General features: G+C 38.9%; 1 protein-coding gene across 9 annotated transcripts in view; it reads right to left on the bottom strand.

The window, feature by feature from the left end:
• Positions 1–16,171, bottom strand: part of foxp1b (forkhead box P1b) — a 175,265-nt gene that overhangs the window by 45,688 nt on the left and 113,406 nt on the right. For all 9 annotated transcript variants that reach the window (XM_037975527.1, XM_037975526.1, XM_037975524.1 and 6 more), the window contains one exon: positions 8,520–8,657. In XM_037975527.1, the coding sequence (XP_037831455.1) occupies positions 8,520–8,657 (138 nt within the window). The remainder of the gene's footprint in view (positions 1–8,519; positions 8,658–16,171) is intronic.

The raw sequence follows: 16,171 nt of genomic DNA on the forward strand, positions 1-16,171 counted from the left end.
ATAATAAAAAAAAAACAACTACAACGAAACAGCTATTTTTAAAAGCTTTTAAGAAAAATCAGTAAATAACTAATTGGGATTTCCAACCTGCAGAAAAATATAACGTGTAAAGTTCTGATAAAAAACAGACTTATTTAGTTTCATACACTGATATAGAGTAGGAGTGATATCTCCTGCTTCAATCAAACAACAGGGAAAAAAAAAAACCTATGGGGATGTTTCTGTTTTAAAGTCAAGAATAACAAAGCAAATAGAGGCATTTTTTAAATTAAACATGTTTCAGAAATATATATTTTTTTATTATGCCTTATCGCCCCCCTTTACGAGTACAATTGTTTTAAAATGACCTTTTTTAAAAAAAAAATATTGTTTCAAAACCTGGTAAAATAAAAGGGTATTTCCATGTTCTGATGTGCCCTGATAAGACAGCAAACCCCTCTTTTAACATCCACCCAATCCTCTCTGCAATACTGGGAATAAGTCCCATTCAGAGTGAATGAGGTTATCACCCGGAGCAGAGTGGAGTTACTGTAAGTCACGCCTGACTCACTCTGTTCCTCCTGGTCTATTATACATGACTTTGGTTATTTACTTTTAATTTCAGCATTCAGGAACGCATTGTTTAGTCAGCACATGTGAACTCTTGTATTTGCAAAATATTTCCTGAGGTAATATGCCAACCAGAGTATAACGGGGCTTGTGTTTCACCATGCGCCGTCTTTGCTGTGGTGTTTCACTTCCTCAAAACAAGAACACGTTTGGCTTTGACAAACGTTGATTTAGGGAGGTGGGGGAATTTTCTACCTCGTCTTGTTTGGCAATTGATTCATCTTTGACTTAAATTGAGAACTATATTAGTACAAAGCAACTCAGTGCTATGTATTTTAACAAGCAGTAACAGTGATTCTGAGGCAGCTGTGGGGATAAAAATACCTTCATCACTAAATCTGAAGCTAGATTCATGCTAATATAAAAGAGCTGTTCTTCTGATAACATCATATTTTCAATAAATAGCTTTTATATGTGAAATTTGCAAGTTTTACTCCAATAACTGACCAAATTTGGGCAGAGTAGAAACATGTTTGTCTGTGGGTGGCTCTTGTTAGAACTTTTGAAAGAAGGACGCTTGGTAAGTCTACAGCACTGCTAACTGCTATGATTAACTGCGTGGGTAACTTTTTTCTGCAGACTGTATTTGTTAGCCTGTTTCCAAACCTAACCAGAGGAACTCAACAAAAAATATTCCACATAGATGACTACTAAATTTAGAAACCCTTTCCTTTTTTCTTCAGCATTATTTTGTTCAATTACTGCAATTACACACAAGGTATGGTACATTCATAAAAAGTTTTTGCACCACGGTTATGTACTGTACGACATCCTAACAGAAACATCAAATGATCTGAAAATTTCTCACACAACTCTCTTTTTTTTCTTAGTTTTGTGTTGCTTTCTGAGAAAGAATGTCGTCTCTCCTCCAAACAAAAGTGAAAATAGCTATCAAGAGTTGCCAAGCTGCCAAAAATGTGCAGTGACACTCGAGAAGAAATTGCTTTGTGAGCTGATGCTGACTTGACTGCACCTTGCATAGCTGTTAGGGTTTATTAATGCTATGGCTGACTGTGCATCCATCCATCCTTCCACCCCTCAGCAAAGGGCGTGTGAATCACTCTAAACAACACATGCCTGACATCAAGATATAGTGCCAGAGGATGACACGAAGATACAACAGATTTTAGGGGACGTGTGTGTTTGAGCGCGTCTGTGTGTGATTCTGTGTACATGGCTGAGTGGGGTGAAGGCTTGAGAGGCTTGACTGCTTGAAGGGAAACATCAGGCCTCCAATGAAATGAGGGTCTTGCACATAGTAAAGTGGCTCCCAGCACCGTGACTGGAGTCAAGTCGACAGTCATCATCTTGGCTGGGAGAGAGCCGCCCCCCAACCTCTCCTCTTGACTACATGCAACTGGGAAGGATGACTTCATTCTGACAGGATTATCCCAAACCTGGTTTTAATCTATACCTTACACATAATACATTTTTACAATATGACAAGGAAAACAAGCTGCAGAAGAGATGGCCTGAAATCCAGCTTTGGTGTTGTGCTGATCGTAGCTGACAGATCATATCACCTCAAAGCAACGCAGACATCAGAATGTGATTTTATTACAGCTTCACCTGGAGACTTTAGAAACGTAACGCGTTGAACTGCCTCCGAGGCTCACACACATCTGATGAATTATAAGGTTTTACTGTTGTAGACACTTGAAAGACTGCTATAGAAGACTTTCTGAAGGATTTATCCTTAAAGGGGTAGTTTGGACATTTTGAATTGGGGTTTTAAACAGTTAATATCTTATCAGTTCTAGATAGATTTATGAATGACTTCAGTTTGAAGAAATACTTCACGGCCAACGGGACCAATAAGGTAACACGAACTCTGAAAGTGAGTTGCTACCATCTTAAAACAACTTCAATCTCCAAAATTTCATAATTCATAACAATTCTATTTTATAAACCTTCACATCAACATCAATTTTACATTATGTAGTTATTGCCATCAAATTCTGTGGTTATTGGCAAACACAAATAGCAACCAGCTAGGGGTGTGGGTTACAATTTATTTTTCGATGCTTCGTGATGCGGACATTAATGGTAATAACATTGTGAGAAATGCAAAAGGTGGGACTCTGAAGTGCAGCACCCAGACAGTTTATGGCGTGCACACAGCAGTGGAACCTTTACGAGATGGTGGACTGAGAGATACAAATGGCACCTTCTGCATTGAAAGCCACTGTTTGGAAGTAATTTGGCTTCTATGAAGTTAAAGAAAAAAAATGGAAGTGGAGAAGAGCCACGCTATATGCAAGTTGTGTAAATGTTTTCACCTAGAGGAGGAATCAGAAAAAAATAGCTGGTGGACTATCGAGTGAATGACGTCAACTTAACCCAGAAAAGGCAAAGCAAATTGCAAAGATTACTGAAACTTTTACTGTGAAGGATTGAAGAGAGGAGGTAAGATAGCTCTAAGATGTGATGCACGGACATCCATTACCACAGAATGTAAAGCTGGCGTAAAGGCACCTTATGAGTAAAGGCTAAAATATTAGTGTTTGCATGAACTGGTCTAAAAATTAGGAGATTATAGCTGTTTTAAAATGACAGCAATTCATTTTTGGTCTTAGATACGTCTAGACAAGATGTTTGTTAGTCCTGTCAGTTGGAAACTCATTTTTTTCAAATTGAGTTAACTGAAGCAACTATTTACAACAGGGAAGATATTAATTGTTCATACCTTTTCTGCAGACCCCCACTTAAAATAACTAAGCTATTTTTAAAAAATACTTACTGATAGAGAATCGTAATGATAAAGGTATCAATGACTGCAAAATAATCTCAAATCAAGTATTACTGATGAGTAAATTTAGGAGGAAAAAGTAAAAATGACAATAGTGTACAATGTATGTACACTTAATCTAAAGCAAGAGCTGTGTGGCTTAGTTTAGCTACAAGACGGGAAATAAGATGAGAAATGAATCTTTGGAATCTCTGGCTTTCTCTGACAGCTTCACAGTGAATATGTGTGCAGGGTTAATGTAAGGCAACACAGAGTCAGACTTTGTTCCTTTCGGAAAAAGAAAGCTGAGCTGTTTCCTCATATTTAAGGTGGTCTGCCAAATGAAAGTAAAAGGCTGCTGTCAGTCGCTAAATGTTGAGTGGGGAATTCTCACCTACCAACCTATGAAAATGAATGATTTGTGATGAAGAGGACTGATTTTTCCAAAATGTTTAACTATTTTTCTTTAAACGAATGTGGATGCCACAACAATGCAACAGTTGGAACAAACTACATTTAGCAAAAATTGCAGAAATTCAAAATCCAATTTAGATTAGAAACACATTTGATTTGGTCAGGTCTTCATTATATTAAAGTGTCTATTTTTTGGTAACGATTCGGAAAATTAGTACGGGCTAGCCTCATCTCGTCACTGGGTTACCACTGGGCTGTGGAGACACCTCAAAATGCTGCCTCAGATCAGCCTGCAGCCCTGGCTGAGCTCCAGATGACAGGCTTTAGTGCTCTAATGACTTACAGATTGGAACTCTGTGGTATACATGTGTCGGGACGATGCTATGGTCCTGCTGCAAAAACAGTAGGAGAGGGAGAGAAAGAGAGCCTTCTCTCTGTCCTGTCAGACAGAGGTTTGGCCCCTGGATTGTGTCACATCACGCTTCCCCCCAACAGACCACAAATGAAGGATGTGAAGAGCAAACGGAGGGAGGGGGAGGGGGAGGGGGCTTTGGAGGGAGGATCTCCAACTTAAAAGACTTTCATCCTGTAAACTAAAAAGACATTATCTTTTGACCTGAAGATGCCCTCTGTGAGGATGGACACAGGGCTTTAAACAGAGTGAGAAGAAAAGGATACAAAAAGAGACGAGCAAAGGGTGAAGAAAAATGTGTGGATTGTGGATAGTGTAGAAAAAAAGTGTCTGCTTTGGAATTGAAATAGTTTGAAATAATATTACTACATGTGAAGAATGACAAAAGATATACCTTTTAAGTCCCCTAAATATTTTGCACATTTATCAGAGAATAGAATTCTTATGAGGTCAACCTATTTTTACAGTAAATGATGAAACTCAATGGATTGTTTTAGGGGCTGTCCACATGGTAACATCTAATGAATATGTAATTTTTTTTTATCTTTTCACTCTTGCTTCAACACGAAAACAGAGTTTTAGGAACCCCAAAATGATATTAAAAACAAAAACAAAAACAAAAACAAAAACAAAAACAAAAACAAAAACAAAAACAAAAACAAAAACAAAAACAAAACAAACAAAAAAAAAACAGGTTCCAGAAAGAAAAAATCTTGAAATGCTTATACTGCATTTTGGGTCATTTTTGGAGCGTTTTAGTGTGGATGAATACATTTTTGGAAACTACATTGCATTTGCAAGTACAGTATTTTTTTCCTTAAGAAACAACAACACAAAAAAAAATGTTTTGGAAAACCTGTGTCTCTGTGTGGACAATGCCTTAGTGTCTTATTCCTCACATTAAAGTACTTGCTTTGTAGAGGAAGAACAGCCTTCTTTCAGGTGGTATCTCACTGGGCTGAGACTAGTTGGCAAACAGCATTCATGAGTGAATCTCCAAAATGTTTTGCGAGATTCGCGGTGGTTCAGTGAGTCGCTTGAGTTTCGAACATGTTCAAAAACACTGTGCGACCACTTTTCTTTCGAGTCAGGCTGTCGCAGGTGCCTTCAACGCAAATCCACTTGAACTGTGTCATGAACGTCCCCGACCCATCTCAAGAGCATTAGAGCTGTATTTTGACATCTGTACGGGAGCTCTCCTCTGACAGAGCACACTCAAGTATTCAATGTACTCAATGTATTTCTCATTTTACCTGTTGTGAACACAACACTCGGTGTCACACACAACCCCTGATGAGAAACAAGCATAATCTGGATATAACACTGACAGCAACGACACCATGTTGACACAACATCTACTGCCCAACTAAGAGCCACGTAATCCACGGTAGGAGGTAGATCCATACCTAGGATCCCCTGCAACGAGATGTAGTTAACCAGCCAGTCTCGTGAGCAACGCCACAAACGAGCAGTAACTTCCCCTGCCCCCATCCCTGCTGCTGGTGGACTATCAGCAAGGGTCCGACAGTGTTCTTCCTAATTACCTATTTCTCCACTCCTGATCCTGCGGCTGGCATAATTAGTTACCTGGGGCTGCAATCCAATTTGAAGTGATGACAAGAAAGTGATCCATGAAAAAGTAATAAGTTAAATCCAATTTCAGCCTGCCTCTAATTAAATGCACATGGAACTAATGAGTCAAACCCTACCATTTCACTGATAATGGTAATTAGCGGGGTGGGAGTAGCTGGCTCTCGTCGTTGTGCCACTGTAGGTGTGAAAAGCGCAAAAAGGTAAAAGCGGCATGGATTCCTTTAATTACATGTGTCATTCTGTCAATGTAATTTAGTGGCTTTTTGACCAGTCAAGTATGTTTAGCTGCTTTCCAGCCTGCATGGCAGCTGTTTGTTTCTGCAGTATGATTAGAAGGCCTCTAAGCTGCTGAGTATACAGCGCAGACATCCTCATCCAAAGGCAGTGGTGGGCGGTGCAAGGGTGCGGGGGCTTAGGGAGGGGGCACCCCTGTTTGAGATATAAAACCAAAGAGCCATTTAATGCTGATCAAGGTGATGCTGAGGTTTGTTTGACTCATATTTTTTTCCCTTTTTGTAGTCTTTTGCAGGTCATTTTTTTCCCAGATGTTTCACATAGACTGTGCTTCATTATTTTTGACTTGAATGAATTGCAAAGTGAGTCACATCTCCAAATGAGTAAAAGTCTTTCCGCACATCTCCTCGTGCCTAATAGGAAGACCACAGAGATGAATGAAGCCTCGTCCGCAGATCAGGTGCTTTTATGAGGTGTCGGCTTACTACAGTCTCATAATTGTTGGATCATGTCTTTTGATGACCCGGTCCAGCTCAACAGAGAATCATTATCCAGGCTGCATGATGGAGATAGAGGATGTTCTGTGTGGAACGGTGCTCCTCTGAGAGCAGGGCTTTGTTCTTCTTCCAGGAGGAAGTGAGATGAAACTCCAACCGTTACTCTTTGGTGTGACACAAAATGTGTTTCTGAGATGAAAACAACATAAATCTCTCCACCAGAGAAAAAACATAAGCAGAAAAAAACAACAGAAAACAAATGAAGTCTAATACATGCTTACATAGAAGACACTAATGTTTATGTATGAACATTTGGTTTGCGTGTCTGTTTCTAGGGGTGGTGGTGTATTTAATTAGCAGAATATGTAATTCAGAGATCAACAAACACTTGTTTGAACCTGTGGCTTTTTCATTATGGCTGTTTCAATGCAGCAAAATGCAACTTGGAACATTAGAGAGCAGGCAATTTATAGTGTTAGTTAGACGCTAAAGCAAGTCTGAGCTCTCCACACAAGATCCGTGCAGAGGAGGGGAGAGGAGGAAAAGCAGGGGGGGGGAAAGGGCCCGACTCTCTTTTCAATAGCTGAGTGACAGCTTGGCCAAGCTCTCTGTATACATTAATAAATTAGAATTTTAATTTTGTCTTTGTCTGCAGGAGATGGTCTCGTACTTCACTATGTACCAACAACTGGCTGTACTCTGGAATCTGCCGTTGTGGTCCCCTCTGTTGACCTCTGCAGCACAATTCCCTGGCAGGCTGGGAAAACTGTTTAGTTTGATCCTTTCAACTTATTTGAATCCTGACAAATATGCACACAACTGAAAGGTCATCACAGTCATATTTCATCCTCCGGAGCTATTCCAAAGACATCTGCACAACAAAGAGGCTTTTCCACAACCTCACATTAGACCTAGCTGCAACAATAGCTCATTAAAAAGGGACCCCAATGGGATAGTGAGGGTATTAAATATCTCATATATATATATATATATACACACACACTGAGATAAACAACTGCTCCATGTTTAAACAAACAAACAAACAACAACAACAAAAAGCACAGACACACATAGATAGATAGATAGATAGATAGATAGATAGATAGATAGATAGATAGATAGATAGATAGATAGATAGATAGATAGATAGATAGATAGATAGATAGAGGCAACTGATCTAAAATTTAGGTAATTTTTGCATCAGGAAAATAAACTTCAAATGAACTGTTCAAATTAAAAACAAAACAGGCGGAAATGAAAATTCAAAAATGATTTCCTATCTTGTTTCCTTGTTCTAGAGGCATTCTGAGTAACTGTCACACCACCTCCTTAAATAACACTTTGCACTTTCCTAAACCTCTGATTTTTCTCTGCTTCAAGCCCAACACCTGGAACAACCACACTATCTTTGAGCGGCTCTATGGCTTCTCCTATTGTTAATGTGTGTGTGTCTGTGTGTGATGAAAGGTCAGCAGGTCACTTCTGGGCATCACTTTCTCAGCTGGAGGAATAAAACTTTTTTTTTCTTCTTCATCTACATTTTTCACGTCTCACATCCAAACTATACGCTTCTTTAAAACCTCACATCCAGTGAAGAAATTTATGCAGAAATTATAAACTAATGTTGGTGATTTCCAAACAAGCTTGAGCGATCAGAAACTTATCAGGACTCATTTTTCTGACAGTCTAAACTACATACAGTAAAAAGCTCATTTCTGCTTAACAAATTCTGGCGAGATTTAGATTTAGAGGGTCGACTGTGTGTGTACGTGCGTGCAAGCTGCTAATTCACACATAACACAGGAGACAGATAACTGCAAATGTTGCACTGCTAATTTTAATTTCTTGTTTGTGAGCTTTGCCCAATGCTGTACTTTTTTTTTTGCACATTTTGTTCTTCCGAGAGCGGCACGTTTTCTTTATTTTTTTTCAGCTCAGTAACCACAAAGTTAAATAAGCAAAACCACCTGAAAACAACATGTTAATAGATTGTACATGAGAAAATCGAGTAAAGACAACATATTAACAGTACCTGTAGGCTCTGCTGCTTGTCGCTGGCTTTGGGGGATTTGCCGCCCGTATTTTGTTGAGGCTGCAGTTGCTGCGACGGCGGCTGCTGCTGATGTTGCTGCTGCTTATGGAGAAGAATTTGCCGAGCCACTTGGAGCGCCTGACAGAGAGAAAAACAAACAAACTGTGCTCAAAATTCTTAGACACAATGGTACAAGTTGACTTGCCGGAAAAAAAAAAACATTTTGATGTGCCCCCACACAGGAATATTCCTCTTGCCTTATGATAGATACCAAACACAAGTGAAGACCTAGTATTCCTTACAGGAATAAAGATTAATCAATTTATCTTTCTTGACAGAGATATAAACTGAGATTATTTAATGATGAGAAATTATGAAGTTCTTGTCGTTTTGGTCAAAACTTGTAAATAATATTATCTGCAATGTCACACAATATTGCAAGATCTTATGAGCACTGTTAGTTCTTGAAATGTGTTGGGAAAGATTCTCAGCCAACACCACACTAAATTTTAGCTCAATATCTGTAAAACGGACTAAATTAAAGTCATTTTTGTGTTGGCTAAGGTTGATTGGCTGTGACGGCCATGTTGAATTGGACTAACTACAAAAGGTAATCAGTTGTAGAGGTATATACAGTGATTGCTTTCTAAGAGTATGATAAATACTCGTCCACTGGTTCATGCTAGAGACAAATTGACACACGTAAAGGAACAGGTAAAAACACTGTCGACTTCACCACTGGTGGCGGGCGATAATAATCTTCATACTCTCCTATTCAGTCATAAAGCTAAGGCGAGCATAAATAATTAACAGATGTTAAAATAAATTCACAGACAAAGAAAAGCAAAAAAAAAAAAATTCTGGTACAGCTATCCAGAGGAAATATTTATCTGTTGATAAGTTGCACTTACAGCAAACACAAAATGTCAAAGACCATAATCTGTGCTTTTGATCCTCCTTACACTCAGTCATCTCCCCTCTCGAAAGCAAATAAAAGACTTTATGGCTGCTTTGAATATCTGTGAAAGGACACGGCCTTCTCAGTGGAAAACATAATACAGTGCAGTCACATGTTTATTGCTCCAGCTACTCCCTTTTCCCTTATGATAAATAATCAAACATGCCATCCAGAGCAAACAAAGTTGGAGAGAGCTGGGGGCGAAAAAAACACTGTGGTCTTGAAAACGGCCAGCGATACCAAGAAAAGCAAGCGTTGTGTTCCCACAGTGAGCTGGCCAGCCTCACACCTCCACCAGTAAACCATCTGGGTAAATAACTGGCCTCATTCTTTCCATTTTCCTCAGAAGATTGCTCTCACAATCAGACTAATGGTTCCAGGAGTGCATCTGAACTCATCTCTTAGACAGCCTAGCCTCAGTTTGGAGAAGTCTAATGAATAGCGAAGTATTTAGTGGAATATTTTGCAAGAAATTGGTGAGAAAAACCACAGAGCACAAAAGAGGAAAAAAACATGAGTGAAAGAGTGAGTGAAACCCATAAAGGACTGTGAGAAAGTAAGAACAAGGAAACAGCAAACAGAAAGCTGCGTGAGCAGACAAAATCAGATACCTGCAAAAACAGGCAACAGTTTAAAACAGAAAAATGAAACAGGGTTGAAGCCAACAGCTGTATGATGGGCTGTGTGTGGGTGGATGAACTGAGCCTCCCAGACACACGGCTGTAAGATGACATCATGAGACATAAATGACTACAGGCTACAGAGAGACCACACTACTTACGGTACATTCTTAACTGTAAAGCAAAAAAAATTCTGACCCTGTACCCCATCTCACTCCATGACCAACATTTTGAATTCTGCATGTGAAATTGTCTTTTGCATTGAAATTGGAGGGGAAACTCCCTCGAGGCAAAGGACACTCATGTAGAAAGTCTTCAAACTCAAACTAAGAAGTTAGTGAGCAAGATTCACTCCTACGCACGAGACCAATATTTACATTTTACATCTTCAACAGTGAGTCTTTACTCCGAAGCAACTGAAAAACTGATTAAAAGAAATAAGATTTAAAAAATGAAAAGAAAACAAAAATGAACACAGAATATTAACTGAACTGTCAATTGGAGGGGGGTGAAAATTAAAACAAAACACTAGAGGTGGGATAAAACTGATTATAAAACTGGGAGGTTGTTTCTTAAAGTCATACAAAGCTTGAATAATTTGCCTTCTCACATAAACAGTTTTAAAAGAGAAATAAAAAACAACAATTGTGTGAAAATTGCCTCTGATTCCTGGCATTGAAACACTTTTTTTATTTAATGCAACAACAAAAACAAACCTCAATTCCACAAAAATAATATTAAATAGTTTTAGTTTTTGCTGCTCTGATAATAATAAAAAAGTTTATTTTTTTAATATTTCAGTGTACAACAGCATCATAAACTTTAACAAGGCATCACCAGGTTCTGACTCTGAAACGATTGTACACGAGGAAAACAAAACCAGTAACTAAATCATTCACTACGCCCTGGGTGTGGTTATTACGGGTATACTGAAGAGTAAACAATGTTTTCTTTAGGGTTTTTTTTCCTTAAAGTTGATGACACATGCAGTGAAATGTGTGTGCAGTGTGTGTTTGTGTATCGGGGTTTACAACTGAGGGTGTTTGAACAAAGACTGTTGACTCAACAGGATATGATAGGAAGCTCAGACAGTAATGGATGAAATAATACACTTCTGGGAAGTCTTTCCACACACTTTTCCAAAAATAAAACAATAAAAGGGCTTGTTGCTACATGCACTGTATGAAACTATGTAATTACTACAGTGTCTCTAAATCCAAATCATACAGACCCCAAACTCATATTTTAATAAGTTACTTATTAGAATTTTACATAAAATAAAACAATAGCTACAACAATGTGCTCTTCTATTTAAAGTTTTGTTTTTAAGGGTCATCACAGATATGATGTATTAACATTAAAAAATCGCTTTGGAACAATTCTAACTTCAATAAAGTACTACATAAAGCTTAAAGTAAAGCAGCTACATGGCACAATAAACATTTATTGCCATTTTGCTATTAAAAAAAGAAACAGCTTTTTCAACAGCTTCAAAAATATAACTTTACTAAATGAAAGGAAAAGTAAATAAATGATCATGCACTTAAAATCTGCACCCTGAACATGTTGGCTTCATAGCAATGCTAATTTTAAACACTGAAGTAATAAGATGAGTAAATGTTGTTGTTGGTACACTAGTAAACACTAAATGAGCCCACTGAGAGGCTGTTACATGGTTAGGAATGCTGGTGTCAAGTATGTATATTACAAAGGCCAGTGGAGGTGACATACCTTTGAGAGGCCTAGCGCTGGGCTAAAACAACCTATTGTGAAGTGTCCCAACAATGTTTACACAACACCCACTCCTCTATTTAAGAGCTCCCCTTTCCTCCTCCTCTGCCTCTGGAAATGGTCTACTTTTGATCTTACATTGAAAGGTACTCAATGCCTGTTATACACTATATTGGCAAAGGTTTGCACTCGCCTCCCTTCACTGACATAAAAACTTGAGTGACATTCTTAATCCATAGGGTTTAATATGTTGTTGGCCCACCCTTTGCAGCTATAACAGCTTCAACTCTTCTGGGAAGGCGTTCCACTAGGTTTAGGAGAGTTTATTGGAATTTTTGACCATCGTTCCAGAAGCACATTTGTGAGGTCAGACACTGATGCTGGACGAGAAGGCCTTGCTCTCAGTCTCTGCTCTAATTCATCCCAAAGGTGTTGTTTTGGGTTGAGGTCAGGACTCTGTGCAGGCCAGTCAGGTTCTTCCACACCAAACTCCCTCATCCATGTCTTTATGGACCTTGCTTTGTGCACTGGTGGGCAGTCATGTTGGAACAGGAACGGGCCATCCCCAAACTGTTCCTACAAAGTTGGTAGCATGAAATTGTCCAAAATGTCTTGGTATGCTGAATCATTAAGAGTTCCTTTTACTGGAACTAAGTGGCCCCACACCATAATCCCCCCTCCACCAAACTCCACACTTGGCACAATGCAGTCAGACCGTAGTATTGTTTTCCTGGCAACCAGATTCATTCATCGAAATGGCAGACAGAGAAGCGTGATTCATCACTCCAGAGAACATGTCTCCACTGCTCTAGAGTCCAGTGCTGGTGTAATTTACACCACTGCACCCAACGCTTTGCATTGTACTTGGTGATGGAAGGCTTGGATGGAGCTGCTTGGCCATAGAAACCAATTCCATGAAGCTCTCAACACACTGTTCTTGAGCAAATCTGAAAGCTACATGAAGTTTGGAGGTCTGTAGCAATTGAGCAAAGTTTTATAGTGTTTTACAAATACCCTAATCATTAAATAATCCTGTCATGATCCCAAAATTATGTTTTTCGAAATGTAGAATTATAAAAATAAGAACTCAACTGCATATAGAGCCATCTCTATATTTGCACAGTATGCATAAAGTCACTGTTTGTACTGTTGACCGAAACACAAACATGGACACAGACACCACAATTCTATTCACTGTACATGTAACATATACCAGCACAGAGAAAGAAATTTTTAAAAAATAAACCTTTTAGTGAATGACAAGGTTTTATCATCGACAAATGTTTGAATTTGGCATCCTTGACATTTGCAATCCTCTTTTATTTTCCACAGTTGAAAGATGTTCAAAGTTCACATCCTCTTCCTCATGTTAACACAACTTCCTCAATAAACAACAGGCGTTTTATCTGCATCTACTTTCACACTATATTAGTGAACAGAGGCCGGAGCATCTCTTATGTCCCCTGGGCTATCACGCTGTGATAAGGGAACTGCTAAGTACTGCATGTCTTTATGTGAAGTCTGCACATGTGGATTATTTACAGGCTTTGGGGTTTCCTGCTGCTAAAGCCAGCTCTGGGTGTCTCACAAATCCCAGCTCAGAGCATCACCACACAGTCAAGACAGCTTTCTGCTGAATCCCTCCATGCACCTTTTCCCCACTGCAACAAAACCAGACATATTTTGGGTCACCTTCTGTTCTGTCTTAATACATCTTAACTGAAGCAAAGTAATGATCAAAAACCAAAGAAGGAATCAGGACAGTCACTCCACTTGGATCATGTGTGACTGATTCAAATAGCTCCTTTTATATTTACCCAAATGACAAAGGAAAAAATGAGGTAAAAGGTGATAGAACCAACATTCAAGTGATGACTCATTCGGGATATCTTCATCAGAGGTCAAGCACAGCAACAGGAATCTGTGAGGTGGTTTACTCAGGCACATCAACATAAAAATCTGTGTGTCTCTATATATGTTGGGGTCTTCTTGTTACGACTGGGGAAGTCCTTGAACGTGAACTGGTTTCAAGCAGATTGCTCCTAATTGCTAGAAGATGTGCAAGCAGGTGTAACTGGATCCCTGCGGCAACAGAGAGAAGAGGAGAAGGAATGAGATGTGCATCTGTTTGTGTTTCTCCATGTCTGTGTGTGCATGTGTGTGAGATTCCTTGTATTTACTCAGCGGTCGTGTGTCGCCAGACTTTATTAGGCAGGAGTGTGTCGCTCAGAGACAGCCAGCAACAACACAACTAATAGGTTAGCTCTTAATGTAGTATGGCTCACAAGATAGCCAGATCTCTGGTTTTGCTCTACAGCCTCAGGGGGGCTCAGAACCAGCGGCCTAAATGTCAAGGTTATGAGCCTGACTTTCTGACTGACTTTGAATCTCAACTTACCTGACATTTATCATGTCTGTTCTTTTCTTTGCAAAGATACACACCTATGTTCCTGAGTGGCAATCAAGCAAGAAAACAGCTTCTTTTCTCATCAAGTTGTTTCACATACACTAATCAGACATATTATTATGACCACAAGTCTAATTATGAGTAGGACTATCTTTTTGCTGCCAAACATCCTGGAGTGAGACAAAGCTTCCAAAGAACCTTGAAAAGGCTACTTTGATTCCTGGCACTGGGCTGTCAGAAGCCAGTTCTTGGAGTCCTAGAAGTTGTGCAGTATGATTTCTATGGCTAGGGTTTCTTTATCCAGCACATTTCAACTGGACTAAGAACTGGCTTGAACCTTTTTTGCAAAGGGGAAGGAAGCATTACCAAGCTGAGAGACTGATGCAAAATTGGAAAGTGCTTTGTCCAAACCATCACTTTTCCCCACTGGTGTGTCTCCTTCCTATAGTGCATCCTGATGCCATGTTTTCTTCAGGTAAGTGATGCACAATTCACATAATGTCAAAGAAAACACTGGTTTTAAAATCACAACCAAAATTACTTAATCATTTGAGCAAAATTAGCTCTTTTACTAAATCAGAACAACTAGACCAGAATTCCCTCACTGATAATCCTTTCTCGATGTTGACTCCTAATAATTTACAAAGTCATAGTTCTTATCTTGCTGCTGTATGTCCAAATATTAATTTTTTCATATATTTAGCTGAAATTAGTTATCTCATGCTTATAAGAAAGGTTATGTAAGATAATGTTTAGTGTGAGGAAGAAGGCAAGACTTAAAGCCATACATTGCTGGGCCATGCTGGCTTCAGTTCCAAACTAGAGATGGATGGGGACACTTGGGCTAATATTATAACATACAGTTGCTGCTCACCACATGCACCGATGGCTCAAGAACCTACCTCTGGTTACTAGTTATCTTCCTTTGGGTAACTTTCGATATGTTCTGCACAAGAGCTGCAGTTGTGGAGATGCCTTGACACAACCATCCGGCTATTACAAGTTTTGCACTGAACGTCTCAGTGATAATGAGTGATTGATGTAAGTAGCAAACAGGATAAGCCAGAACAAGCTTCTCAAGAAAGCGAAGTAATCATCTTATAAATCATGGACCCAGTGGTAATGAACACTGTAAAGCATATGAGTTGAATCTTCTTTAACAATAGAAAGGTGTTGAATATGCAGCTATACGGTAATGAATTCACTTAGAATGCATCATTCGAATCGAAATGCATATAATCTTTTATTATTTGGTACTGGGTAATATTTAAAACATGTAAGCAGATATGCAGTGTGGATCATGACTATTTGTATTATTAGCATTTTATCCTTTTTTGTAGCTTTTTTTCTGTATTACAGACGTTTATCTGCAATGCAAAGCAGGGGAAGTCTGATTTCCCACTAAGTATATAATTAATGCCATTTCCAAAAAGCCACTCCACATGGAAAACAGGCCCTGATGCTCAAACCTTACACATTATGGGGCTCTTGCAACAACACTCTCCAGTCTGTTTAGATTTCCAAACTAATTCATGTAGAATACATAAATAAATCAGCATTTTATACTCACTTCAAACCATTAGATTCACTTCTTTAGCTGCACTTTTCAACTAATCTATTAATATTTATGACAACACTAAACATTTGAAATACTCACGTTAAACAATAAGGCTGTTTATGTACTTACAGAAGACAAAATCTGACTTTAACAATAAGTCCCACTTTGTTTGTCCAACACACCAACCCTTGTTACTGCTCTTTTATCTTTTCATAACAGGTCATATGTTGTCATGACAAATGTTAAAAGGGGAAAAAGACTTCCAAAACACAGCTCAAAAGTAAACTTATTAACTGTGAGTGAAGGTAAAAAAGGGAAAGGCTGTGAAGCAGGACTAATGATTGAGAGAGTAGAAGTAAGTGGGGGGGGGGGGGGGGG

The sequence above is a fragment of the Kryptolebias marmoratus genome, linkage group LG4 (genome assembly GCF_001649575.2).
Source record: "Kryptolebias marmoratus isolate JLee-2015 linkage group LG4, ASM164957v2, whole genome shotgun sequence".
Lineage (NCBI taxonomy): Eukaryota > Metazoa > Chordata > Actinopteri > Cyprinodontiformes > Rivulidae > Kryptolebias > Kryptolebias marmoratus.